The sequence below is a fragment of the Antechinus flavipes genome, chromosome 3 (assembly GCF_016432865.1).
Source record: "Antechinus flavipes isolate AdamAnt ecotype Samford, QLD, Australia chromosome 3, AdamAnt_v2, whole genome shotgun sequence".
Classification (NCBI taxonomy): Eukaryota; Metazoa; Chordata; class Mammalia; order Dasyuromorphia; family Dasyuridae; genus Antechinus; species Antechinus flavipes.
In genome coordinates, this window is record NC_067400.1 from 632,627,594 (window position 1) to 632,655,345 (window position 27,752).

General features: G+C 46.7%; 1 protein-coding gene across 1 annotated transcript; it reads right to left on the reverse strand.

Annotated features, from left to right (window-relative positions):
- Positions 1–1,312: 1,312 nt before the first annotated feature.
- On the reverse strand, positions 1,313–27,576 carry LOC127556827 (zinc finger protein 664-like). Its single transcript, XM_051990279.1, has 4 exons — positions 26,948–27,576; positions 12,740–12,866; positions 11,885–11,980; positions 1,313–6,279 (listed from the first exon to the last, which is right to left on the reverse strand). The coding sequence occupies exons 2-4, from the start codon at positions 12,861–12,863 to the stop codon at positions 5,150–5,152; spliced, it is 1,350 nt and encodes a 449-aa protein (XP_051846239.1). The 5' UTR covers positions 12,864–12,866; positions 26,948–27,576; the 3' UTR covers positions 1,313–5,149.
- Between the last annotated feature and the right edge of the window lie 176 nt (positions 27,577–27,752).

Consider the following 27,752-nt stretch of genomic DNA (forward strand, 5'->3'; position numbering starts at 1 on the left):
TCTCCTGTCAACATTTATCTTTTATTTGGTCATGGGCTTTTTTTCTCCACCCATAAATCTGGCATATAGTGTCTTCCAGGTTCCACTAAATTTGCTTATGATTATCACTATTTCTCTAAATCATATACCCACTTTGAGCTTATCTTAGTATATGGTATAAGATATTGGTAAATGTCCATTTCAACCAGACTACTTTCCGAGATTCAAAATGGTCTTTATCAAACAGGGGCTTCTTTCCACAACATCTGGGACTTTAAGATTTATCAAACACTATATTACTATACTCGTTTGCTTCTATTTATAGTAAATCTGATTTATTCCATTGATCAATAAATTATCTAGTACCACATTGTTTTGATGATGATAGCTCTACAATATAGTTTGAAACCTGTTTAGAGAACACATCTACACTATCACTTTTCAAATTTATAGTACTCTAATATGACTAAATAAAACAATCACCCCTCATTTTAAAAATAAATATTACCATGTATTTTTAAAAGGCCACCTTTCTTCACATTATTTCACTGGTTCCTTTTTTTTTTTTAACCTTTTCCCCTCAAGATGAATTTTGTTACTTTCTAGTTCTATAATTCTTTCTGCTATCTTCTTTCATTTCATGGGTGAATTCATCGGTGTCAAAATTGTAATGGTTAATTGTGCATTTCCCTTCATCTTATTCTCTTCTATTTATCCTTCTCTTTTTAACTCTCAAAAGTCCTTCTCAAGTCTGTTTTGCTGCTGGTCATTAACCCTAACTTCCCTGAATCTACACTTCTTATCACCACACTTTCATTTAGCCCCTTCACCTACTTGCACAACTCTATACACACACACACACACACACACACACACACACTCTCACACATTCCCATCATTAACCAGTTAATTTTTCCTTCCATTGTAAAAACTCTTCCTTTTACACTTCTTTTATGTGAAATAATTTTCCTCATCCTTCCTCTCCCTTATCCTCCCTGTCAGTGTATCCCTCTTTTTCACATTTCTATTCTTCTTTTGAGTCGTCCTAACCCAATAGCCTTAAACTCACACTTTCTTCTCTAACTTCATGATTACACATTTCTTAGGGGATGCATGTATCATCTTCCCATATAGAAATGTGAACAATTTAACTATATTCATTTTAACCATTTCATGTTTCTCTTAAATTTTGTGTTTGAATGTCAAATTTCATTTTTAGCTCTAGACTCTTCAGGAATACTTAAAAGTCCCTATTTCATTAAATACCCTTTTTTTTTCCTCTGTAGGATTATGCTACATTTTGCTGGATTGGTTATTCTTAGTTTTAATTCAATCTCCTTTAACTTCTGTAATATCACATTCCAAACTCTATGGCTTTAAATGTGCTAAATCTTGTGTGATCCTGATTATGGCTCAATGGTATTTGAATTCTTTCCTTTTTGCTGCTTGTTTTCTCCTTGACCTGAATTATGGGTGTGTTTTTGTTTTTGTTTTATATTATCTGTGCCTGGGAGTTTTCACTTTAGAATATTTCATAAGTTGATCAATGGATTCTCTGAACTTTTATTTAGCCCTCTAGTTATAAAATACCTGGGCAGTGTTCCTTTATAATTTCTGGTTATATGATGTCTAAGCTCTTTTATTTTTAAATTATGGCTTTCAGGTAGTCCAATAATTCCTAAACTATCTTTCCTTGATTTTTTTTTGTGCTTTTTTTAATATGCTGTCTATTCTCCTGCCATGTTTTTCTTCCATTATGTTTATTTAATTTCTCAATTTTCCCTCTGTCATTCTTGATTTTAAAAATCTTCTTTTACTTTGTTTCCCTTCCCTCTCTTGAGCTCTTCCAGGAATTCTTGTTGGGTTGGTGTCCAATCTGCATTTTTCTTTGAGGTTTTGCATGCGTTTTCAAGTCATCTTCTGTGTTGTAGTTATGAGTTTCTTGTCACCATAGTTGTTACTTATAATTGTTCTTTTTTTACTTTGCTTATTTCTTTTCAACCTATTTCTTTTTTCTTTTTACTTTGGACTTTATGTAAGAGTTGGTCTCTGCTCATTTCTGGGATGACTATCTGGCCTGAATTTTTGTCTTTTATGTCCTGATGCTTTTACTGCTAGGACTATGAGTTTGTAAGTTTTTAGTGCTTCCAAAGTGGTTTGATTCAGGGAAAGATCTGATCATTGTCCTCTTGGTCAATGCTCTAGTCCTTATACAGGACTTCCCCACTTCCTTGACTAAACCTCTCCAACTTGAAACTCTGACCAGGAACTGGAAAGTGGATGACATAGCTACCAATTATCTCCAGATTCTGTGGCCAGAACTAACTCAGGGATCCCCTTGAATCCTTTCCCACCTCAATGCTGCTGCCTTTGCTGCTAATTCCAAAGCCCACAGCCAATGTGGTTTCCACTATACCATGTCTTCCTAAGCTGCCCTGGGCTACAAAAACAACTCACTTTGACTGTTTGAAGGCATTTTCAAGTCATCTTCTGTGTTTCAGTCTGTTTTCTGTCCCCATATTTGTTCCTTATAATCAGATTCCCTTTTGTTCATTAACTTATTTTTCTAATCTGTTTCTTGGCTTTGGACTCATGAGTACTTTGGGATTGTCTTAGATTACTGTATTGCTGAGAATAGCTAAATCATTTCATTGTACAATATTCCCGTTCCTATGGACATTGTTCTCCTGGTTCTGCTTACTTCACTCAGCATCAATTCATGTATGCCCAAGTTTTTCTAAAACTACCTTGCTCATCATTTTTATAGCACAATAATGTTCCATTAAATCATAAACCACATAAACCACAACTTCTTCAGTCAGTTCCCCAATTGATATGCATCCTCTTAGTTTTCAATTTTTTTGCCACCACAAAAAAAGCTGATATAAATATTTTTGTACAAATAAGTCCTTCCTTCCCCATCCTAACCCTTCCCCTACCCCCCCCCCCCAGCTTTTTAATCTCTTTTGGATACAGAATTAATAGCCCTTTGGACACAGTAACAAATTACTCCCAGAATGGTTGGATTAGTTCAGAACTCTATCAACAAAGCATTAGTGTCCCAATTTTCCCATATCCCCTCCAACATTTATCATTTTCCCTTTCTGTAATATTAGCAAATCTGATAGATATGAATTTGTACCTCAAATTTATTTTAATATGTATTTCTTTAATCAATAGTGATTTAGAGTATTTTTTCACATGACTATATATAGGTTTGGTTATCTTGTCTGAAAACTGCCTGTTTGTATTCAAAAGTTTTTGAAGGTGCTATTTTCATCAATATCAGTCAAACTGTTGACTCTTTCCATAATTTTCTTCTGTCACTTTCATTTCTTTTCATAATTTTTTTTATTTCTCTTATTTGATTATTATTATTATTTTTTAACCTTTCCCAGTAGTTCTATTTGGGCCTAAGACCAAATCACATTTTCCTTTGTGGCTTTGGATATAGCAGTTTTGACTTTGCCATTCTTCTTCTGGGTTCACGTTGTGATCTGCTGTCACAACAGTACTTTCTATGGTCAGGTTCTTTTTCCATTCTTCCCTGAGGGTTTACAAATCTCCAGTTCTTCCAAGATGGTATGATCTAAAGAGAGCCATGTTTACTATGCTCTGTGCTCTGATTTTTGAGTGACCACAATCATTCTTTTCTACCTTGTAACAATGTCCAGTTGTGCTATTGCTCCCTCTCACCCTCGGACAGCAACCCTGGACAATGCAGCAGAGTCCTGCACCCAACGGCCACAAAGGGCACACATCACATCACGTATCCAACATACTTAGCACCCGTGGCTGAGAACTCCTGAAACCCCTGCTGTTGCTGCTGATTCAGTCCACTCCAAGACCTGTTGTTGGCTTGGTGGGGCACAGCTTGCACTGGAAGGCACTCCACTCTTACCCCAGCGAGACAGACCTTTCCTGCCAACCTTCTAGGTAGTCTTGGGCCAGAAAATTATTTCACCGTGTCTTTTTGTTGGAGCTACCACTCCAGAATTTTTTAAGCTATTATTTTAAAGTTTTTTGGAGGAGAGTTTGGAAGATGTTAGGTGAGTCCCTACCTTTACGCTGCCATTTTGACTCTACCCCTTGGTATAATGAGAAAAACTGAGGCAGTAATAGGTTAAATGCTTTGCCCAGGGTCACAATCTAGTAAATGTCAGAAACTGGATTTGAACTCAGGTCTTGTGGCACCAGGAACAGCACTTTGAAACCCACCAGCCAAAAGAAATCATTACAGAAATAAATGTTCAACAGTTACCAAAATGTTTATACCAAAATTTTGTGTCAACAAAGAATTGCAAACAAGAGAGTATTAATCAACAGTGGAAATGACTAATGAAATTAAGGTATATGTATTTTAGGAAATATTATTGAGGAGTGCTGAAAAACTATAATATTTCAGAGAAAAATTCATTATATTAACAGGATTTGTGCCTTATATAAAATCTGAAATTTCTAATTACATCTGTGCTCCAGCAAAAGGTTTTCTCTTGTTAATTAGATTCATAAGTTTTATTTTCAACTTGATTTTTCCAATGTTCAGTCAAGAATAACCTCCAAGGCTTTCCCATGATCTTGACTTTCCTGGACCTTCTTTCCACCGTGGATATTCTGATGTCGAGAAACCTCCATCTTCCATCAAAAGACTTGTCCCATTTAGCACAATCATAAGGTTTCTCTTAAATACAAATCTTCTGATATAGAGATGATCTCTGATTGAATGTTTTCTCATATTGAGTTCATATTGAGCTCATCCCCAGAATGAATTTTCTGAAGTCTAACAAGTTCTATCTTCCATTTGAATGGCTTTTCTCATTCACTAATGATAAGATTTACAACTAGTATGAATATTCCTATGGAAAATCAGGAATGACTACTGCTGGAAGATTTTACTACACTGATTATATTCATAAGGTTTTTCACTAGCATGGATTTTCTTAGATTCAGCAAGATGAGAGTTGTCTCTGAAACTTTCTGCAGTGATTACATTCATAAGGTTGTGTGGATTCTCTGATGTAGCACAAGATTGGATGGATTGATGAATGTCTTTCCACACTAATTATATCCACAAAGTCGTTGTTTTTTTTCCCCATTGTGGATTCTCTGATGTTTATTAAGACTAGAACTGTGTTTAAAAGTCTTTCCACTTTGATTATATTCATAAAGTTTATTTCCTGTGAACTCTCTGATGTACAACAAGACTGACACTCTGTCTGAAAGTCTTTCCACATCGAAAACATTCATAAGGTTTTTCTCCAGTGTGGATTCTCTGATGTAGTGCAAAACTGGAGTGGAATCTGAAAGTCTTTCCACATTGATCACATTTATAAGGTGTTTCTCCAGTGTGGAGTCTCTTATGTTGAGCAAGATTGGAGCTTTGTGTGAAAGCCCTTCCACACTGTTCACATTCATAAGGTCTCTCTCCAGTGTGGATCCTCTGATGATTAACAAGACTAGAACGGTGTCTAAAAGTCTTTCCACATTGATCACATTCATAAGGTTTCTCTCCAGTGTGGATTCTCTGATGTTCAGCAAGACCAGACCTCTGTTTGAAAGTCTTTCCACACTGATCACATTCGTAATATTTCTCTTTAGTCTGGCTTTTCTGATGTACAGTAAAGGATGACTTTTCGTTGAAAGCCTTACCACTTTCATGATTGTCAAGAGATTTATCACTATTATGAATTGTCTTATGAGAAATAAGAGATGGTTCTGTCTCAAAAGCCTTTCCGCATTGTGTACAATTATATAACTTTTTACTAGTGTGAACTTTCTGATGGCAAATAAATGATGACTGTCCTTCAAAGGTTTTACCACATTCATTACAAGCATATTTCTTTCCATTATGAATTTCCTGGTCTTCAGTGAGCTTTGAATTTTTGCTGAAGGCCTCCTCACCTTCATTAGACATATAAAGCATTTCTCCAGAATGACTCTTCTGAGGTCTACTTAGATGTGAATTCAAGCTGAACGCCATCTCACATGGAAAACTTTGCACTTCAGAAGGCTTCTCATGAGACTTTATCACACCTATTTGCCCACTGAAGCATTCTCTAGATTTACTCTCATTTCCTGAGGTCATTTTCTTACAGTGAATTAGTACTGAATATTGTTTGTTAGTCTCTCCATCTTTATCAAATTCACAGGGACTCCTTTGTTTTTTCTTTGTCTTTATACCAGAATCACAGATTTCTCTCAAATTGAGGTCATAGTGACCATCATTCATGAATCTTTGCCATTGTGATTCTTCCATTGGCTTAGCAGTAGCCTTCCTCATTTCGAGCCTAGTATCTTCATCTGAAGGAAACAAAGAAATACATATATGTATGTATGTTTATATATATATAAAATAAAATATGAACATATTAAAAAATTCTCTTTCCTCCATTGACAGAAAGTTTACTGATTTTTCATCTATTTCCTTAGAGAGTCTTCGAGTTAAAATGAATAGAATCAATCATTTGAAAATAACCCCCAAAATGATTTAATTTATACAGAGATTTACAAACAATAACACTAAATCCTCACAACAAATTTATAATATGGGCAGGCTCAATATTCTCATTACATTCTCAATCTGGGCCAGGAGCTCAGAATAGTTAAGTGACCTGACCAACATCTCTGTAGCTGAGAATGGAGCTTAGACTCTGTGACTGGGCACTGTAGTACTGGACTAGTCCTGGACAGCCTTTCTCCACTGAATCTTTTTAAAAAGTAAAACTACTTTATTATCACATATTCACTTATTTATATTTGGAAGAGTATGTATAGACTATAGACCCTGATCCTCTCCCACAGAGAGCTGGTTAGCTACCTCTCTCCTCAGCAACATCCCCAAGTACTAAGGCACCTAGACTCTGGAGACCTCTTAGAGGCAAGAACCTATAGTACTGGGAGCCAAGTGACCCACTCCCCAGCCCAGCTCCTCCCCTCTCCACAGCCATTTGCAGGACCTCCATTACACTTTCAATAATTTTCAATTGTGGATACTTTTTATTTGGTTGTGGTCCTTTCCCTTTTTTTCTTTTTAATTGACCAGTTTTGATGCATTCTTCCAGTTATGCTTTAGAAATTTCATATGCTAAGTTAAAAAATAATAATGTTGTTGTGTAACAATATTCAATATTGTATTCAACTTTTCTTATCTTGTATTCAGATCCACAGATGTTGCATTTGTGACATCTATACATACACAGAAATAGAGAGAATATTAATATTATTTCTTTACCTATCACATCTATAAGTGTAGGTTAATTCCCTTGGAGATCCCTTTTATTTTTTCTGTTCTCATGTCTAAGACCACATCATGATTACCCACCTTGTTTTGTGTTTTTACCTGAGGAATATTATATTTTGTCCTAGTCCATCACTTTGTTAATATACTCATCTACTTGTTTGTTTTTAATTTATTTTTACATGCTTCTGCTCCCTAATTAAAAAAAAGAAAACCATGTAATAATCACAATTTTTTAAAAAAATCTATTTATTTCATGTGTGAAAATGTGTGTGTGTGAAAATATTTTGTCTTACATGGTACCTTACGTCTGTCATCCTTTTGTCAGGAAGTAGATAATATGCTTCACTATTAGTCCTATTGCAGCCTTGCCATTTTGTGGCTGATAAATCCTCTGGGACTTCACAATAAAAGTCTATAGTCTAAGGGTTTTAGCGAAAAATTCTTTTAATGGATCCTTGAGAAGAAAATAATTGCTCACGTTTGTTGTGAAAATATTTAAACAAAAACAAAAGTATATACATTTTCCTCTCAAACAACAAACATATGTGTTTCGACCACAGTAGTTTTCTTCCTGTCGTGATTCTAAACTGCCATGAGCAAATCTATAATGCTTTTATGTAAAGTTTATGTAATGTTCACATCAAACTGACCACTTCCAACTAAGTGCACCAGTTCCTTCAGTTTCTCAATCCAACAGCAGATTGTTTCCCAACAACCCAAAAGATCTGAAATTCAAATCAGAATTAATTCCCAGAGGAGGGGCAAAGGGAAGCACTTGTGGTCGTTTGCTTTCTGTCACTGCCCCAGAGCAGTTCCCTCATACCCTGAACGTCCCTCTCACCAGCAGGATAATCACCAAATCGAGACGTTACAAATCTGCCCGGATGGCAGACTCTGAAAACCACGAGCACGTGACAAGCCGTCTGGAAGTCACCATGGACCGTCACAATTGCTCTCCCTTTGCCTCTCGTGACCCTCTTAAGTCTCCTTCCTGCACTTGTTCTTCAGGTGAGCAGATTTCCAAAGGAATCGGTTGGCAACCAAGGTCGGCCACGCGGAAGTTTTTAAGAGAAGATAGCCAGTGTACCAATGGCAGGGAAAAGGTGGTGTTTGGAGAAATTCTTTCCTTAGAAAGGGTGGTTTTATGACATAAATATTGTTTTAAAAGAAAAACCAAAGCAATATGTGCAGTTGGCCTTCAAGCACAGTTATCGCTGAACACACTAAGCAAGAGAAAAGAAGCCCATTGCATGGTACCCAGCAATTCAGGCTGTTCTTTGGTTGACTTTATGGATTCCTGTTGTGGGCCAGAGCTCTGTACCTGAAACAAGGATTCTTACAAGGGGCTGACTCAGTGGAATTGGTGAGACAAGGGTTGTCTGGTTCAGCTCTTGGTGGGTAACAGTTCTCTAGTTCCGTCTGACTGATCTAACCTCACAACAAATAATGGTTCCCTAGTGAGAGAATGACTGGCCTATACTCCTTATACTAGACATGATCTAATGATAACAGAGCATCTACACTGGGACACACTCAGCCGGGGGCAGACTCGGAGGAGGGAGGCGGGAGCTCAAGCTCGGAGAGCCACGGAGAGAGATTCCCTCCGTCTCCCCCCACCGCGGTCACTGGCCTGTCCCCCCGCTTCCCCCCCCCTGAGACCAAGCCGGGCTGGGCCCCAGACAAGGAAACCAGACTGTGAAGGGGATAAAGAGATGGGCTTTATCTCCGGCTGTTCTCGCGGTGATTAATCTGCTGAGAGGAGGCTGCTCCAGAGACCTCCAGGAAGCGAGCCCGAACACGACAGAGAACAGACACCCCAAACAGCCTGACTCTCAGGAAGAAAACCGAGAATTCTCCCAGAACAATTTTACCGCATCCTGGTTATAAACACGGCTGGAGGCCCGATAGGTGGAGAGCCTCCTCTCTCCTGGCACTTACTCCTTCCCGTTTGTCAGCCCCGGTCACCATGTTCTGGGGAGTTTTCTGGGGAGGGTGGCCCGGGGAGGAGGGGAGACCAGCAGGAACCCCATTTGTCAGCCCCGGTCACTACATTCTGGGGGTTCCTGCTGGTCTCCCCTCCTCCCCGGGCCGCCCTCCTCCTCTCTCCTGGCACTTACTCCTTCCCGTTTGTTAGCCCCGGTCACTACATTCTGGGGAGTTTTCTGGGGAGGGCGGCCCGGGGAGGAGGAGAGACCAACAGGAACCCCCCAGAACGTAGTGACTCCTCGCACTCCTTCCCATTTGTCAGCCCTGGTCACTACGTTCTGGGGGCTCCTGCTGGTCTCTCTCCTCCCCGGGCCGCCTTCCTCCTCTCTCCTGGCACTTACTCCTTCCTCCGTGGAGCTGCCCCCAAAATGCCTCCTGTCTGGCCCAGCTAGGGCTCAGGAGGGGCGGCTCCTTCTCCCGCTGGACTGTGGTCCCTTCACCGCCAGGGCTCACTCCTGCCTTCCTGGGCAGCTCTGCCAGGGCCCACCATGTAATGGCCACGGAATCGGGGAGGGGGCCCAACGCAGCCCCTGGAGTCTGGCCCCCCTCCGCGGGCAGACACGGCCCCTTCTCTCGGCTACAGGGGTCCCTTCGCCCAGTTCTAACCCGACCAGAGCCCACAGCGAGGGGTCCCCAGGCAGCAGGGGTGTCTGTCCCATAACAGAGGCTGCAGTCCTGGCACGGATCCGGCCCGTGGTTCCCCGGAGCAAAGACTGGGCCACGAAGACCAGTAAAGGGGCTTAGGTGCATGGCTTGTGCTGGCCCCGGCTCCTGCTCACGGCCGCGGAGAGGGAGGGAACCAGGATATTGGGGTCCATGTAAATGCACGTAACAGAGCTGGGGAGGCCCCCCTGCGGCGGGCAGCCTCCCTCCCTGAGCCTCTGTCCCGGCGTTTCCTCGGCGTCCCTCCTCCCCACCAGGAACCACCTCACATGTTCCAGAAACGATCATTTACGGAGCTCCCTCACCCTCCTCCTCTTTCTTCTCGCCCCCCTTTCTCGTGGGAGGCCCTGCTCGCCCCCACAACCAGCCCCGCGGCCCCTCCATCCCAGCGCCCCTCCCGCGCCCGGCCCTCCCCGGCTCCATTTTCTCACTCATTTTCAGTCTCTCCGTTCCTGCTGCTCCCGCTGCCCTCCCAACTGCCGCAGATGGAGCAGCTCCTCCCCAGTCTTCAAAGCAACCTCACTGACTCCCCAGGAGATGTTGCTCTCCCAGCCCCACTAGCTTCCACATCCCCAGAACCGTCCAGGCCCCCTCCCCAATATCCTACAGGGACGCCGTCCCCTCCCCGTCCTCCCTCACCCATCCTCCCCTCCACTGTCCTCTAGGTCTCTCAGTGCTCCTCCTCTCATGTCCAAAACTAACCTCCTTATCTCTCCCCTGACCCCCCCCAGCTCCTCTCCCCCAGCGTGGCCAGTCCCCAGGTTCAGGCGCAGTGACCCCACACCCGCCGCTGGGTCTACCCCCAGCTCAGCTGTCCAAGTCCTCTCCTTAAGGCTGACCTCGGACCCCCCACAAGCTCCCATGGCTCCCCAGCACCAGGAGCACCATAAAACCCCTTGGGGGCCCCTTTCCCGGCTCCTTCCTCTCTTGCCCCCCTCCTCACACACTACCCTCTGTGGCAAAGGCCCCCTTTCTCTTCCCTGCCCAGGATGAACTAGCTCCAGTCTCCGTGGGTCCCCCGGCTGCCCCTCTTGCCTAGAAGGCTCCCCCGGTCCCCTCGGGCCCCAGCCCCAGCCCATCCCCCACAAGGAGCCCGTCCCCTCCTCCTCGTTCTGGGCGCCGTCCCTCCCTTGGCTCCCCCTAAGCCGTCCTGGGACCAGCAGCTCTCCATGCTCCGTCCCCAGTGTTTTCCTCACTGGTCACTGAGCTCCTGGAGAGCGGGGACGCCCCTGCCTTTCTCTGAATGCCCGCCGCACAGTAGGCCCGGCACACAGTAGGTCTGGCACACAGTAGGTCTGGCACACAGTAGGCCCGGCACACAGGAGGCCCAGCACACAGTAGGTCCGGCACACAGGAGGCCCGGCACACAGGAGGCCCAGCACACAGTAGGCCTGGCACACAGGAGGCCTGGCACATGGAGGCCCGGCACACAGTAGGTCTAGCACACAGTAGGTCTGGCACACAGTAGGCTCGGCACACAGGAGGCCCGGCACACAGTAGGCCCGGCACACAGTAGGTCCGGCACACAGGAGGCCCGGCACACAGGAGGCCCAGCACACAGTAGGCCTGGCACATGGAGGCCCGGCACACAGTAGGTCTGGCACACAGTAGGCTCGGCACACAGTAGGCCTGGCACACAGGAGGCCCGGTACACAGCAGGCCCAGCACACAGTAAGCCCTTAATTAATGCTGGATGACGGGAGGAAGGGCTCAGAAAGAGGCTGGGGGGAGAGCCTGCGGCCTTTTGGGACATCTTCAGGAGGGTTCCCTGAGCCAGAGCTCCAAAGAGTGGCTCTAATAACATCCCGGTTTTATCACTGGGAGGGAGAGAAAGGGAGGGCACCCAGCCCCTGCCTTTCACAGACCGGGAATCTGAGGTTCGGGCCTTTCCCACTGGTAAAAAGTGACTGAGAAAGAGCTGGGAATGGTGGTCCCACCCCGGTCCTGCCCCCCTCCCTGGGACTCGGGGCTGCCTCTTGGGAAACAGCCCTCACACACCTGCTTCCCCTCACTCACCTGGGCAGGGGTCTCTGGGGTCTGCTCGCTCAAGCATCCATGGACCGTCCCCTCGCTCAAAACGGGAGAGCAAATCTTCTCTGGGAAGAGGAAGTCCTGGGCGGGGAACAAGGCAGGGATGAGGAGGAGGGACACTTGTGCCTCGGTTCTCTTTAGGGCAGGGGGGCAGGCAAGGAGGGCACAGGGGTCCCCGGGACTCCCCAAGAACCTCTACGATGTTTATTGTTGGGAGCTTTGGTGGGGGATGGGCAGGAGATCATTGGCAGCTGGGGGGAGGGGAGAGAGCTGGGGCTGGATTCAGGAAGCGCTCGGGGTCTTAGGGGCCAAGAGCCAGGCCAGTCACTTAACCTCGGTTTGCCTGAGTGGGGGCAATAACGTCACTGACTCCGGGCTCCTTGGGAGAAGGTTTGTTTTGGGCACTTTCCTTCCTTGTCCCCATTCGCTCTGGGATTGTGGGAAGGAAGACCCGGATCTTCTGAGACCAAGAGGAGGAGCAGGAAGTGCAAACTTGTGATTTTTCACAAGAACCTTCCAAAGGACCAGCCCGAGCCAAGAGAAGGAACGACCCTGGCCCGAGGTTCCCCCACCGCCCACCTTCACGGACAAGCTCCTAGAGTGATTCCCAGAAATCCGGGACAAAATTCACATCGAGACCTCGGAGATTCACGTTCACTCTGCTCCTGGACAGGGAGAGGGGCCCGGCAGCCCCCGTCCCCAGGGCAAAGGCCTTTCCGGGCAGAGCGGACACAGGCCTCTGTCCGCGGGAGCCAGAAGGTCCCGCTTCGGCCTTGCTGAGAAACCCCTCAGGAAGCAGGAAGGCGGCCCCGAGGCGGGCCCAGGCCCCCGGCTCCTTACCCAGGGACAGCAGGTTCCGGGCCGTCTCCAGCATGACCTCCCTGTACAGCGCCTTCTGGGGGGGGTCCAGGAGCCCCCACTCCTCCGCGGTGAAGTCCACGGCCACGTCCTGGAACGTCACCATCTCCTAAACCGGCAGAAGCCGCAGCATTAGAATCGAAGGCGGATTTCGGGACTCACCGACTCCGGGGCTCGTCAGTGTACGGAAGGAAGCCCGAGAAGGGATTTCCCCAGAGGGGCTTCTCTGCTGGACATCAGCGCCAACGTTGGGAACCCCAGTCACAAAGAGCCCGATGCAACACCGGGGAAAACTGTCTAAATGTGCAGTTGGAATATGACGGAGAAAAGGGTTATCGGGAGTTGTTTGTCCCTATGGGATCCGGGATACACGAAGCTCTCTGGAGGAGAAAGGGAGAAGGTGAAGCGAAAAACCTTCATTATCAGAGCTGAGCTGAGTGGTCTATTTTAAAGAAAATTTCATGAAACGTTGGGCGATATGCCAGAAAATATTGTGTATTCTGGGGTGGGCGCATGGAGGGAAGTTTCCTGTGATCAGGAAAAGGGGAAAACTGGAAAAGATCCACTTTGTTTCCTTATCTATATGAAAACATGAAAACAATTCTGATTTTTTATTTTAAATTTTTAAATTTAAAAAAAAAGAAATTTTAATCATGACAATTCTACTGCTCTTGTGATGAAGAGAGCCATTTACACCCAGAGAGGACTGTGGGAACTGAATGTGGATCCCAACATAACAGTCTCACTCTTGCATTTTGTTTTCTTTCTCATTTTCTTTCCTTTTTGATCCGATTTTTTTATACAGCATAATAACCATAAATATGTTTGCACATATTGGATTTAACATATATTTTAAGATGCTTAACATACACTGGATTGCTTGCCATCTACGGGAGAGAGTGAGGAGAAAGAGGAGAAAATCTGAAACACGAGGCTATGCAAGGGTCAATGTTGAAAAATTATCAGTATATATGTTTTGAAAATAAAATGTTTTAAGTAATAATAATAAAAAAATTTCTTAATCACAACCCGGACTAATTTGAGCAGCAGGAGACTATTTCTAATCAAGAGGGAAAGAGGCACCGATTGTTATATTGATTGTTATATATAATCAATAAGATTATACTGATTATAACAGTAATCAATTGTTATACTGAGAGCCCAGAAGGGACTCTGGAAATGATATGCTCATGGCCAGAACCTCGGATGCATTGACTTTGCTTTCATTTGTTAATGCCATACGTTCAGTGATTCTGATACATAATTATATAAAAATACCTAACAAGGAGAAAGGAAGTTTTTATTTATTAATAAAGGTAATGTTTTCTTGACTAAATATGAGGCTTAATCTAAATTATAAAAAAGATACTGCCGGTTTTCTTGTGAGAATTAAAGCAACCTTGGAACTCTGGAACTTGGGAGAACAAGAATGATTTGTAGTAGACCGATGAACCACATTCAGTGCAGCTTGACCAGATCTGGAAATATATCAATACTTGAGAAAGGTCATGTATAAATATTGAAGATGTGTTTGGCCAAAGCGCTAGGAATTTGGTTAACTTCCATGCCATTTTCTTCCATTTCCATTACAGCGAAATGACTCCGTTTTTTAGAGCTTCTATTATTTTGGAGAAAATCTCTCTCATGGGGATAAAATCCCTTGACTTTGTCATCATTTTGCTATGTTCTGTTTAGAAGCCATATTTCATCTCTAATTTCCTTTATTTCTGTCATTTATCTTATGGACAATTGAAGAATTGATCTTTTTTTCACTTTCTGAAAGTCCCAAGAATGTACTGATGTTTCTTTCTCACAAGTCTCTTCAGTCACTGTTCTTCACTTTATAGAATGTTTCCCACGTGGGCATGGGAGCGTCCTCTCATTGGAGGAAGGCAGTCCTTGGCTTGATTGATAATTGGCTACCTAACTCCCAACAGAAACTTCTTTTCCTTCTATTGCCAACGTCTTTCCTTCTCCATCCTCCCACGTCCATCCTTCACCACTATGAACTCCCAACCTCCATTTAAGGAGAGAGTCCCTGTAATCTCTGACCTGGCTGAGCTACAATGGATTCTGGAAGATCCCAAGCTTTCCAGATTTCCTCCACAAACAAGACAAAGTGGTGCCCCAGGGTTCATGGAGACTGGCAAAAAGAAATAAGAATTGGAGCAGAACAGGGGTCCTGGGAGGACTGCTGAAGGAGGATCCCAGGACAGAGCTGTCCACTAAACCAGCAACTGGAGAGCCCGGGGGCAGCCTCAGACTCAGCCACGAGAATTCTCACCCCCTGGAAATTGGGGATGGGGGGAGCTGTGCATCTGAGCAGCTGGACTGCTGAGAGGCCATCCTGGCTGGGAAGGAACCAGCACACAGCCGGTGGGAGCAGAAGCTCTGGCGCCAGATGCTCCCAGCTCCCGGCCCTTACAGGGCAGGTGAGGTTTATGTTAGTTAGCTCCAGGCCGGAGGGGAGAAGCACAGGTTACAGCTCCCGGAGAGTCCTCGGGGAAGAAGAGCAGCAGCAGCAGAGTGGGTAGGGGGGCCCAATCTGGGGCTGGATGGGAAGGAATGAAAAGGTCTGAGACAGAGCTCGAAAAATGACAGTGAGAAGGACCAGAGGTACCATCCCCCACATTCTGGGCAATATGCTTTAAAAAAAAAAAAAAAAAAAAGAGCAGGCAAAAGAGACAGGACCCCGCCACAGAAAGTTTCTATGGGAATAGAGAAGACCAGAGTTTGTCTTCAAAGAAGGATAATGAAGCAAAAAAAAGAAAGAAAGAAAGAAAAAAGAAAAAACTCTCTCCTACCGAAAGAATGTCAAGTGGTTGCCTGCCCAAAAAGAATTTTTAGAAGAAATCAAAAAAGAATTTAGAAAATCAAATGAGAAAGACTGAGCAATTAATAATAATAAGAAGAATAAGAAAAACAATCCAAAAAACCCAAGAAGATTATGGGGGGGAAAATTAACCAACTGGAAAGAGAGACCCAAAATCTTAAGAAAAAACAACTTTTTGAAAACTAGAATTGGGCAATGCAAAGCAAAAAATGTTATAAGAGACCATGAAATTTAAAAATATATATAAAAAGAAATAGAAGAGAATGTGAAATGACTCATAAGGAAAATAACTGATCTAGAAAACAGATCAAGAAGAGAAAACACAAAGTGCCTGAAAGACACAATCAAAAAAGAATCTTGGAGCAACTACGTGGTGTAGTGAATAGAAGCCTTGAAGTCAGCCTTGAAGTCAGAAGGACCTGAGTTCAAATTTGACCTCAGACACTTAACACTTCCTAGCTGTGTGACCCTGGACAAGACTTAACCCCAATTGCCTCAGTCAAAAAAAAAAAAAAAAAAAAAAAAAGAATCTTGATATAATAATACAAGAAATAATTTTTTAAATTATTCTGAAATTTTAGAACAAGAAGGAAAATAAAATTAGAAATAGTCCACTGATCACCACCTGAAAGAAATCTAAGGGGGGTAATCCACAGAAATATCATAGGAAAATGCTAAAACCCCAGGTTAAGGGGAAAATATTATAAACAAGAAAATTCAAATGCAATGGAGCCACAATTAGAACTACACAAGGCTACACTAAAAGACCACAGGTCTTGAAACACGATATAGCTAAGAACAAAAGAAGTGGGGTTGCAGCCAAAAATCACATAACCAGCAAAATTAAATATAATCCTGAATGAGGAAGAAAAAAAGGATATTCACTGAATTGACAAACTTTCAGGATTTTGTCACAAGAAGACCAGGAATTAATAGAAACTTTGACTTACAGGATTCAGGAGAAATACAAGGTAAACATCAAAAACCAATTACAAGGGATTCAGTAAAGATAAACTGTTTACTTTTTATAAGTGGAAATGTAAATCTAAAATTCTCATTACTAATTGGTAGTTCAAAAGAAAGATTGGAGTAGAACTGAATATGATGTGGTTCTAAAAAGCAAAATGGTGGAGGAAAAGGTGAAAAGAATAATCACCTCATTACAAATGAGGATAAAAGGAAGAACTAATCCAGACAAATTAGATAGGGGAGAAGAGTTGGCAGTTCTGGAACCTTATTCATATCAGAAACAAGTTAAAGAATAATATATACATTTAGAAGGACATAAAAGTCTTACAAATTTATAAAGAAATAAGAGGATGTGGGAACAAGAATAACAGAGGATATAGAGAGGTATGTAGATCATTGGGAATGAAATAGAGAATATTACATATGTTTAGAAGGGTATAAAAGTGTTCTAAATTCAGAAAAAAACAAGAGCCCAAGAGGATAAATAGGTTGGAGGAGAAAAAAAGGAAAGGATTCTTGGAGGGGAGTAGATTAAAGAACAAGAGATCAAGATAACAGGTAGACATAAAACAGAGGGGAGGAGTAAGGAAGGATAGGAAAAGGGTGAGAAGGATAATGAGGAAGATATAAACCAAGTGATTATAGCTTAGAATATGAGTGGGATGAATTTCCCTATAAACGAGAAACTGATAACAGATTAAAATTTGAATAAAACAATATGTTGCTTTCGGGACATGCTATAAAAATGAAAGATCCACACAAACATAAAGATCAGGAGTAAAATTTATTATGTTAAAAAAAAAAAAAGGAGTGGTAGCAATCATGAATCAAAGTTAAACCTAAAATAAATTTAATCAAAAGAAAATTGGGAATGTATACTGTGTCATATTAATGACCATTTAAAATTACCATTTACATTAACTTGACAGTACCAAAAAAATCTAAGCATACCTGCTGAAACAAACACAAGAACAACGAATGTAAGCATAAAACATCTTTTGTACAAATAAAGTTCAATCTATTTAAACTGAAATAATTTTCATTATTCTTGAGTAGTTAATCAATATAGCCTTTAAAATAACAATTTTACCTTATCTATTTATGTAATGCCATCCCAATTAAATTACTAAACAATTATCTTAGTGAGAAAAAAATAACAGAGTTCTTCTGGAAAAACACAGGAAGAGAAGGAACTAGCTTAATAGTGTAAGATCTTAAATTGTATTATAAGGTGAGAGAATTGTTGAAATGTAAAATGGATAATTTTGAATATTTCAAACTTAAAATTTCTTGTATAAATAAAAGCTTAAGAACAAAAGGAATGCAGAAATCTGGGAAAAAGTTTCATGGACAATCTCTCAGATAGAATGTAACTGAGTTGGAATAATGTTCCAGTGTAGGAGATGATGAGCTGGTGGATTTAGAAAAATATGGAAATATGGAAAAGACTTATGAAGAAAGATGCTATCTACCTTCAGAGAAACAGATCACAAGTGGAAATAAGCATAGTAGGGTTTTCCATATATGTGTATGTTTATAAAAATCCATGTGTATAAACACACGTTCACACAATACACTTAATTGTAGCTTTCTGGGAGGGGGGAGGAGAGAAGGGAGGAGGAAAAATAAAATAAAAAAGGCACAGCAGGAACCAAAGAAAGCCTATAAAAAAGCAAAGAAAAAGACAGCTTTGAAAACAATGTGCAGTATTTATTATATATACTATATAGATCATGTTATTTATTACATATTTGTTGCTTTATTTTGAATCTACTCATATTCTTCTGTGTACATGACAATGTTTGTTTTTTCGTATTTTTTTAAGTTTAAAATAATTTTAAGGATTTAAAAAAAAAAGAACAAATTTTCTTGCAAAGTCCATCATGACCTAGACATTATCTAGTATTTCAGTCTTCTTACACCATATTTCCTGCTACCTCTACGTTGACCTCTTTGATACTTCAAGAAGAAGGCACTCCATTTCTTCAGTCAGGTAAGTTTCTTGGGCTGCCCTCCATTGTTCCAATTCTTTCCTCATCTCTGTCTACTGGCTTCCAGGAAGTCCCAACTAAAATTCCACCTTCTTCAGGACCTCCCCCACCTCCTCTCCATTCCGCTTCCGTCCACCGTAATTTCCGAAGCACACTGTCCATAGCTGGCTTTGTATGTATTTGCTCACATGTGATCTCGCTCATTAAATCGTAAGTTCCTTGGAGGCAGAGAATCCTGGAACTTTTCTTGTACAACCAGGGCTCAGCACCCTTAGCAAGTGTCACTGATTGATGATTTAGGCTTGCAACAACTTTGAAAGAGGGTTCTATTATCATCCCCATTTTTACAGATCAGGAAACTGAGGCAAATGGATGAAGTTCCCCCCTCATTCCCGGTGAGTATCTGAGGCAGCAAGTGCAGACCTGGCTCTCTGACCACTGGGCCACCACTGCCTGTAAGAGTGGACAGATGTCCAGTTTCATGGGAAAGGCGCCAGATGCTTGGGGATCACAAAAGCTTCCTGGAAAAAGTATCATCACTGGAGCTGAGTCCTGAAGGATTCTTCATTTTTTAAAAATATTCCAAATTTCATGAAATATTCCCGGTTAACTGAGTAGGAAAGAACAGCGAGCGGGGCCCATTCTGAATCACCACAATGCCCGGCTCTGTCTCACGGTAAATGACAACCACCGGCCCATTCCTGCCAGAGCTTGGCCCAAAGGAGCTCTCTCAAAATTCTCTTCCAAAGCACTTAAAATAATGCCTTGGGTCGAATTCAGGCAGGGCAGGCCAAACAAAAGGTCAGAGTGAGACTTCTAGTCGGAGAAGACTTCTCCCAGGAAACTGGGAAGAAAATTTTGTGGCAAGTCTCTCTGATGAAGGCCTCATTTCTCAACTATATGGGGAACTGAGCCAAAGTGATAAAAGTAAGATCCCTTCCCCGTTAAAAATGGTCACAGGTTTTCAAAAAAAGCAATCAGTTACCAACAATCACATGAAAAGTGTGCTCTCCATCGCTGAGGCTTAGAAAAATGCGTATTAAAGAGATACCGCCTCACACCTACCACAGAAAAGAAAAAGGACCAACTGGGAGGGGGTGGGCAGATGTGGCAAAATGGGAACACTGGGGCGGAACTTGTTCAAACATCCCGGAGAACACTTTGGAACGGTGCCCAAAAGCTACAGGACCGGGCGTGCCCTCTGACCCAGCAATATCCGGACCGGGTCTGTCTGCCAAGGAGATCAGGACAGAGGGAAAGGACCTGGATGTGTGTGTATGTGGCGGCAAGGAGTCAGAAGTCAGGGCAGTGACCCTCCGTTGGGTGTGATTGTGAGGGATGCTACAGGAGACGAGCAGGACGGTGTCAGAGAAAGTCTGGGGAGACTTACATGGCCTCGTGCAGAGAGGAAGGAGCAGAACCAGAAGAAGAAGAATATACACAATAACAGCAATATTTGAAACTACTCTGATCAAGAAAGTCCAAAGGACTATTTCCAGTTCCAAAGAGACAGCCTATGAACCTGAATGCAGACTGAGGAATACTTTAAAAAAAAACTTTCTCTTTTTTTGGTCTGTCCCCCCCCCCCATAGTCCATGTGGGAAATATGTTTTGCATCACTTCATATGCACAATTAATTTCAAATCAATTGCCCTCCCTCTCAAGGAGTGAGGGGCAGGAGGGAGAAAGTTTGGAGCACAGAAATTTTGTATATGAATGTTGAAATTGTTGACATGTAATTGGGGAATATTTAAGGAAAGAAACAACTGCAGGTAGATATAAAAAAAAAGTTGCCTCAGTTTACTTTTCAGTTTCTTTTCAATTATGACTGAGTTTACTTAATCATCACCTCTACCTCCCAAGGATGTGGCGAGAATCAAATTAGGTAATAACTGTAAAGTGCTTAGTGTAGCGCTCGGCCCCTGGTCCGCAATGAGAATCTGTTATTATTCTCACCTTCTCCTGCACAAGCGCTCTCCCGGGTCTTACCCAAACACGCCTGTGCCTGCCCATAAACACACAGGTACGCACATAAAAATAACTGCTGGTGACACACATTATCTGTGGGGCCGACGCCCCTTGGGCCCCTCTCCAGGGGGTGGCTCTCCCTTGCGGCAGGGCACTCTTATCCGGGCTGCGGGAGCCTCTGCACTGAGGGGCCTCCCGTTTATGCCACAGGAGCTTTGCGGCCCCCGCTGCTGACCGCCCCCCCCCCCCTCCCTCCGCGTTGGACCCGAAGCTCCCTGAGGGCAGAGAACGCTTTCTCCTGCCTCGGCCCCAGGGAAGGTTTGCACAGGGCCCGGCACCAGGAGCCGCTTTTGAATATCTGCGGACGAGATCTAAGAAACGGTAACTGGGAGGGACTCGGAGAGCCGGCGAGCAGCTCCGTGCCCTGAGGCGGCAGGAAATGGGCAGTGCCAAGAGAGCGGCTGCCAAGGACAGAGCTGGGCGAGCCTCGGGAGCTCCGGCCTGTCCAGGCAAGACTCAGAGGGAAGAGTCCGGGAGCTTGGCCGCAGGAAGCTGAGGGGAGGGGGAGGGAGGGGGGGTGTGAGACCCCTGTGAGGCGGGGACTAGTGAGAGCCCGTAACAGTCTGCCGTAATGGACAGCAGAGAACCAAAGAAAGCCTATAAAAAAGCAAAGAAAAAGACAGCTTTGAAAACAATGTGCAGTATTTATTATATATACTATATAGATCATATTATTTATTACATATTTGTTGCTTTATTTTGAATCTACTCATATTCTTCTGTGTACATGACAATGTTTGTTTTTTTCGTATTTTTTTAAGTTTAAAATAATTTTAAGGATTTAAAAAAAAAAGAACAAATTTTCTTGCAAAGTCCATCATGACCTAGACATTATCTAGTATTTCAGTCTTCTTACACCATATTTCCTGCTACCTCTACATTGACCTCTTTGATACTTCAAGAAGAAGGCACTCCATTTCTTCAGTCAGGTAAGTTTCTTGGGCTGCCCTCCATTGTTCCAATCCTTTCCTCATCTCTGTCTACTGGCTTCCAGGAAGTCCCAACTAAAATTCCACCTCCTTCAGGACCTTCCCCACCTCCTCTCCATTCCGTCCACCGTAATTTCCGAAGCACACTGTCCATAGCTGGCTTTGTATGTATTTGCTCACATATGATCTCGCTCATTAAATCGTAAGTTCCTTGGAGGCAGAGAATCCTGGAACTTTTCTTGTACAACCAGGGCTCAGCACCCTTAGCAAGTGTCACTGATTGATGATTTAGGCTTGCAACAACTTTGAAAGAGGGTTCTATTATCATCCCCATTTTTACAGATCAGGAAACTGAGGCAAATGGATGAAGTTCCCCCCTCATTCCTTGTGAGTATCTGAGGCAGCAAGTGCAGACCTGGCTCTCTGACCACTGGGCCACCACTGCCTGTAAGAGTGGACAGATGTCCAGTTTCATGGGAAAGGCGCCAGATGCTTGGGGATCACAAAAGCTTCCTGGAAAAAGTATCATCACTGGAGCTGAGTCCTGAAGGATTCTTCATTTTTTAAAAATATTCCAAATTTCATGAAATATTCCCGGTTAACTGAGTAGGAAAGAACAGCGAGCGGGGCCCATTCCGAATCACCACAAGGCCCGGCTCTGTCTCACGGTAAATGACAACCACCGGCCCATTCCTGCCAGAGCTTGGCCCAAAGGAGCTCTCTCAAAATTCTCTTCCAAAGCACTTAAAATAATGCCTTGGGTCGAATTCAGGCAGGGCAGGCCAAACAAAAGGTCAGAGTGAGACTTCTAGTCCGAGAAGACTTCTCCCAGGAAACTGGGAAGAAAATTTTGTGGCAAGTCTCTCTGATGAAGGCCTCATTTCTCAACTATATGGGGAACTGAGCCAAAGTGATAAAAGAAAGATCCCTTCCCCGTTAAAAATGGTCACAGGTTTTCAAAAAAAGCAATCAGTTACCAACAATCACATGAAAAGTGTGCTCTCCATCGCTGAGGCTTAGAAAAATGCGTATTAAAGAGATACCGCCTCACACCTACCACAGAAAAGAAAAAGGACCAACTGGGAGGGGGTGGGCAGATGTGGCAAAATGGGAACACTGGGGCGGAACTTGTTCAAACATCCCGGAGAACACTTTGGAACGGTGCCCAAAAGCTACAGGACCGGGCGTGCCCTCTGACCCAGCAATATCCGGACCGGGTCTGTCTGCCAAGGAGATCAGGACAGAGGGAAAGGACCTGGATGTGTGTGTATGTGGCGGCAAGGAGTCAGAAGTCAGGGCAGTGACCCTCCGTTGGGTGTGATTGTGAGGGATGCTACAGGAGACGAGCAGGACGGTGTCAGAGAAAGTCTGGGGAGACTTACATGGACTCGTGCAGAGAGGAAGGAGCAGAACCAGAAGAAGAAGAATATACACAATAACAGCAATATTTGAAACTATTCTGATCAAGAAAGTCCAAAGGACTATTTCCAGTTCCAAAGAGAGAGCCTATGAACCTGAATGCAGACTGAGGAATACTTAAAAAAAAAAAAAAAACTTTCTCTTTTTTTGGTCTGTCCCCCCCCCCCCATAGTCCATGTGGGAAATATGTTTTGCATCACTTCATATGCACAATTAATTTCAAATCAATTGCCCTCCCTCTCAAGGAGTGAGGGGCAGGAGGGAGAAAGTTTGGAGCACAGAAATTTGTATATGAATGTTGAAATTGTTGACATGTAATTGGGGAATATTTAAGGAAATAAACAACTGCAGGTACATATAAAAAAAAGTTGCCTCAGTTTACTTTTCAGTTTCTTTTAAATTATGACTGAGTTTACTTAATCATCACCTCTACCTCCCAAGGATGTGGCGAGAATCAAATTAGGTAATAACTGTAAAGTGCTTAGTGTAGCGCTCGGCCCCTGTTCCGCGCAATGAGAATCTGTTATTATTCTCACCTTCTCCTGCACAAGCGCTCTCCCTGGGCTTACCCAAACACGCCTGTGCCTGCCCATAAACACACAGGTACGCACATAAAAATAACTGCTGGTGACACACATTATCTGTGGGGCCGACGCCCCTTGGGCCCCTCTCCAGGGGGTGGCTCTCCCTTGCGGCAGGGCACTCTTATCCGGGCTGCGGGAGCCTCTGCACTGAGGGGCCTCCCGTTTATGCCACAGGAGCTTGTGCGGCCCCCGCTGCTGACCGTCCCCCCCCCCCCTCCCTCCGCGTTGGACCCGAAGCTCCCTGAGGGCAGAGAACGCTTTCTCCTGCCTCGGCCCCAGGGAAGGTTTGCACAGGGCCCCGCACCAGGAGCCGCTTTTGAATATCTGCGGACGAGATCTAAGAAACGGTAACTGGGAGGGACTCGGAGAGCCTGCGAGCAGCTCCGTGCCCTGAGGCGGCAGGAAATGGGCAGTGCCAAGAGAGCGGCTGCCAAGGACAGAGCTGGGCGAGCCTCGGGAGCTCCGGCCTGTCCAGGCAAGACTCAGAGGGAAGAGTCCGGGAGCTTGGCCGCAGGAAGCTGAGGGGAGGGGGAGGGAGGGGGGGTGTGAGACCCCTGTGAGGCGGGGACTAGTGAGAGCCCGTAGCAGTCTGCCGTAATGGAAGAACTTGGGAGCCAAACACCGAAGGGAGCGGTTGGTGCGGGGCGTCTGGCCGCTCTGCATAGGAGGGGGCGGGAGGGGGCGGGGTCCCCACCGTGCTCAGTTTCATACCTGGTACGGAAGGTACCGCCCGCCTCAGACCGCCCTTAGGTCCACATTAAAGGCTCTAGGGCGGCCCGGCCCGGCTGGGGGCCCAGCGCACTCCCCTGGGGCGGGGGTCTGCGCCTCCCGGGGGCCATGGCTGCCCGGGCCAGGCTGTCCTCCGCAGGCTCAGCAGGACTCTGGGGGTACCTTTTCCCCTTCAGGAGCAGGAGGCCGGCCTGCGGGATTTACTAGGGTGAGACCCCCGCATTACAGAGCCCCGGGCCCCGCTCTAAGGGAGGAGACTCCCACCAGTTGCAGGAGGGAGCCCGCAGGGGTCTCTGAACGGGAGACTTCTTCCCTCTTTCTTCTGCATCGCAGAGAAGCAGGAGGGCAGGATAAGGGAGGGAGAGTCTGGGAGGCAGGACGGTAACAGAGCTGGGGAGAGAAGGGTTCCGGGGGCAGCAGAGTCTGAGGAAGAGGCTGACTACGTGCTGGGGTGCACCCAGGGCTGGGGAGAACTCACGGGTCCCTCCGGGGAGCCAGGGCTATCGGCGGGACAACCGAAATCCCTGCTCAGAACTGGGGCCGGGGGCCAGGACACCTGGGTCCCGAGAAGGAGGTACGCGGGATCCCTTTGGGGGGGTCTGAAGGTCGGGCAAGTGGGAGCCAATGGTAAAGCTGGGGATGGAGCCTCAGGACGTTCGGGATGGGATGGGGACCCTGGGCACAAAGTAGCGGGGGGGCAGCTGGGGAGCGAGGCGGGGCCCCCGGCGGCCTGGAGCGCGCTGCGAGAGCTCGGACGGGAGGAAGGCTCCCAAAGCCAAGTTCTGCCCAGAAGGCAAGTGCCTCATGGCTTCCCGGCTCACACCTACCTGGGACCCGCAAGCACAGGGTTGGCTTCCGGAAGTCAGCGCGAGCGCGGCTGGAGAGGGAAGGCTCGGGGCTCGCGGGGAGGAGGGACCCCGATCTCGGCTCCGGGGGAGGCAGGGGGTCCCCAGGGCCAAGAAAGCTCGGGCTGAGCTCCCGGGCGCCTCCTCTGGGCGGGGCCTCCCCGCCCCAGAGCCCCGCCCTCCCCAGGGCTCGGAAAGCCCAGGACCTTCCCTTTCCTCCAATGGCTCCCGGAGCCAGGAGCTCAGACCCAGCCCGCCTCCCCTCCCCGAGCCCTGCCCTCCGTCACATGGGCCGGCCTGGCCACTGGGATCGCTTCTCAGCCTCCGAACCCCACCCCGGAGCTCAAATTCCCCCTGGCCCCCGACCCTCCGCTGGTCACCGGCCAGTCTTCCTTCGGCCGCCTCCTCTCTCGGGCCGCCGACCTTCCTCCGGAGCCGAAAGAAGCTCGGGGGCTGTCCCGTCTCTCCTCCCGAGATCTCTGTGTTCTTCCAAACCAGAACATCCAGACCCCCCACCCCTCCCGAGTCTCCCAACCAAGCCCTTCCCGGATCGCCTCAGCCCCGCCGGGCAAGTGTCACCGTTTTCTCGGCCCCCAGATCCCCCCCCCCAATTAACCCTCTCCCCCCTCCTCAAACATCTGAGCACCAGGACTTTTCCCTCTCTCCTTACTATTCCTAAGGGACATCCTTACAGATGGATCGTCTGGGAAGTCGGGACACCTGGGTCTCGGCCAGGTCTCAGAGGCGTTGTTAAAATAGCCAAGATAAAAAAAAAAAATTTAGTCTTGCCATCATCTTTCCAAATGATCAAGGAAAATCGCCCTGATAATCTAGCACCAGAGGGTAACATTAAAGAATCCAGCAATACCTTTCTTAAAATGAGAGCCCGTAGCAGTCTGCCGTAATGGAAGAACTTGGGAGCCAAACACCGAGCGGAGCGGTTGGTGCGGGGCGTCTGGCCGCTCTGCATAGGAGGGGGCGGGAGGGGGCGGGGTCCCCACCGTGCTCAGTTTCATACCTGGTACGGAAGGTACCGCCCGCCTCAGACCGCCCTTAGGTCCACATTAAAGGTTCTAGGGCGGCCCGGCCCGGCTGGGGGCCCAGCGCACTCCCCTGGGGCGGGGGTCTGCGCCTCCCGGGGGCCATGGCTGCCCGGGCCAGGCTGTCCTCCGCAGGCTCAGCAGGACTCTGGGGGTACCTTTTCCCCTTCAGGAGCAGGAGGCCGGCCTGGGGGGTTTACTAGGGTGAGACCCCCGCATTACAGAGCCCCGGGCCCCGCTCTAAGGGAGGAGACTCCCACCAGTTGCAGGAGGGAGCCCGCAGGGGTCTCTGAACGGGAGACTTCTTCCCTCTTTCTTCTGCATCGCAGAGAAGCAGGAGGGCAGGATAAGGGAGGGAGAGTCTGGGAGGCAGGACGGTAACAGAGCTGGGGAGAGAAGGGTTCCGGGGGCAGCAGAGTCTGAGGAAGAGGCTGACTACGTGCTGGGGTGCACCCAGGGCTGGGGAGAACTCACGGGTCCCTCCGGGGAGCCAGGGCTATCGGCGGGACAACCGAAATCCCTGCTCAGAACTGGGGCCGGGGGCCAGGACACCTGGGTCCCGAGAAGGAGGTACGCGGGATCCCTTTGGGGGGGTCTGAAGGTCGGGCAAGTGGGAGCCAATGGTAAAGCTGGGGATGGAGCCTCAGGACGTTCGGGATGGGATGGGGACCCTGGGCACAAAGTAGCGGGGGGGCAGCTGGGGAGCGAGGCGGGGCCCCCGGCGGCCTGGAGCGCGCTGCGAGAGCTCGGACGGGAGGAAGGCTCCCAAAGCCAAGTTCTGCCCAGAAGGCAAGTGCCTCATGGCTTCCCGGCTCACACCTACCTGGGACCCGCAAGCACAGGGTTGGCTTCCGGAAGTCAGCGCGAGCGCGGCTGGAGAGGGAAGGCTCGGGGCTCGCGGGGAGGAGGGACCCCGATCTCGGCTCCGGGGGAGGCAGGGGGTCCCCAGGGCCAAGAAAGCTCGGGCTGAGCTCCCGGGCGCCTCCTCTGGGCGGGGCCTCCCCGCCCCAGAGCCCCGCCCTCCCCAGGGCTCGGAAAGCCCAGGACCTTCCCTTTCCTCCAATGGCTCCCGGAGCCAGGAGCTCAGACCCAGCCCGCCTCCCCTCCCCGAGCCCTGCCCTCCGTCACATGGGCCGGCCTGGCCACTGGGATCGCTTCTCAGCCTCCGAACCCCACCCCGGAGCTCAAATTCCCCCTGGCCCCCGACCCTCCGCTGGTCACCGGCCAGTCTTCCTTCGGCCGCCTCCTCTCTCGGGCCGCCGACCTTCCTCCGGAGCCGAAAGAAGCTCGGGGGCTGTCCCGTCTCTCCTCCCGAGATCTCTGTGTTCTTCCAAACCAGAACATCCAGACCCCCCACCCCTCCCGAGTCTCCCAACCAAGCCCTTCCCGGATCGCCTCGGCCCCGCCGGGCAAGTGTCACCGTTTTCTCGGCCCCCAGATCCCCCCCCCCAATTAACCCTCTCCCCCCTCCTCAAACATCTGAGCACCAGGACTTTTCCCTCTCTCCTTACTATTCCCAAGGGACATCCTTACAGATGGATCGTCTGGGAAGTCGGGACACCTGGGTCTCGGCCAGGTCTCAGAGGCGTTGTTAAAATAGCCAAGATAAAAAAAAAAAAATTTAGTCT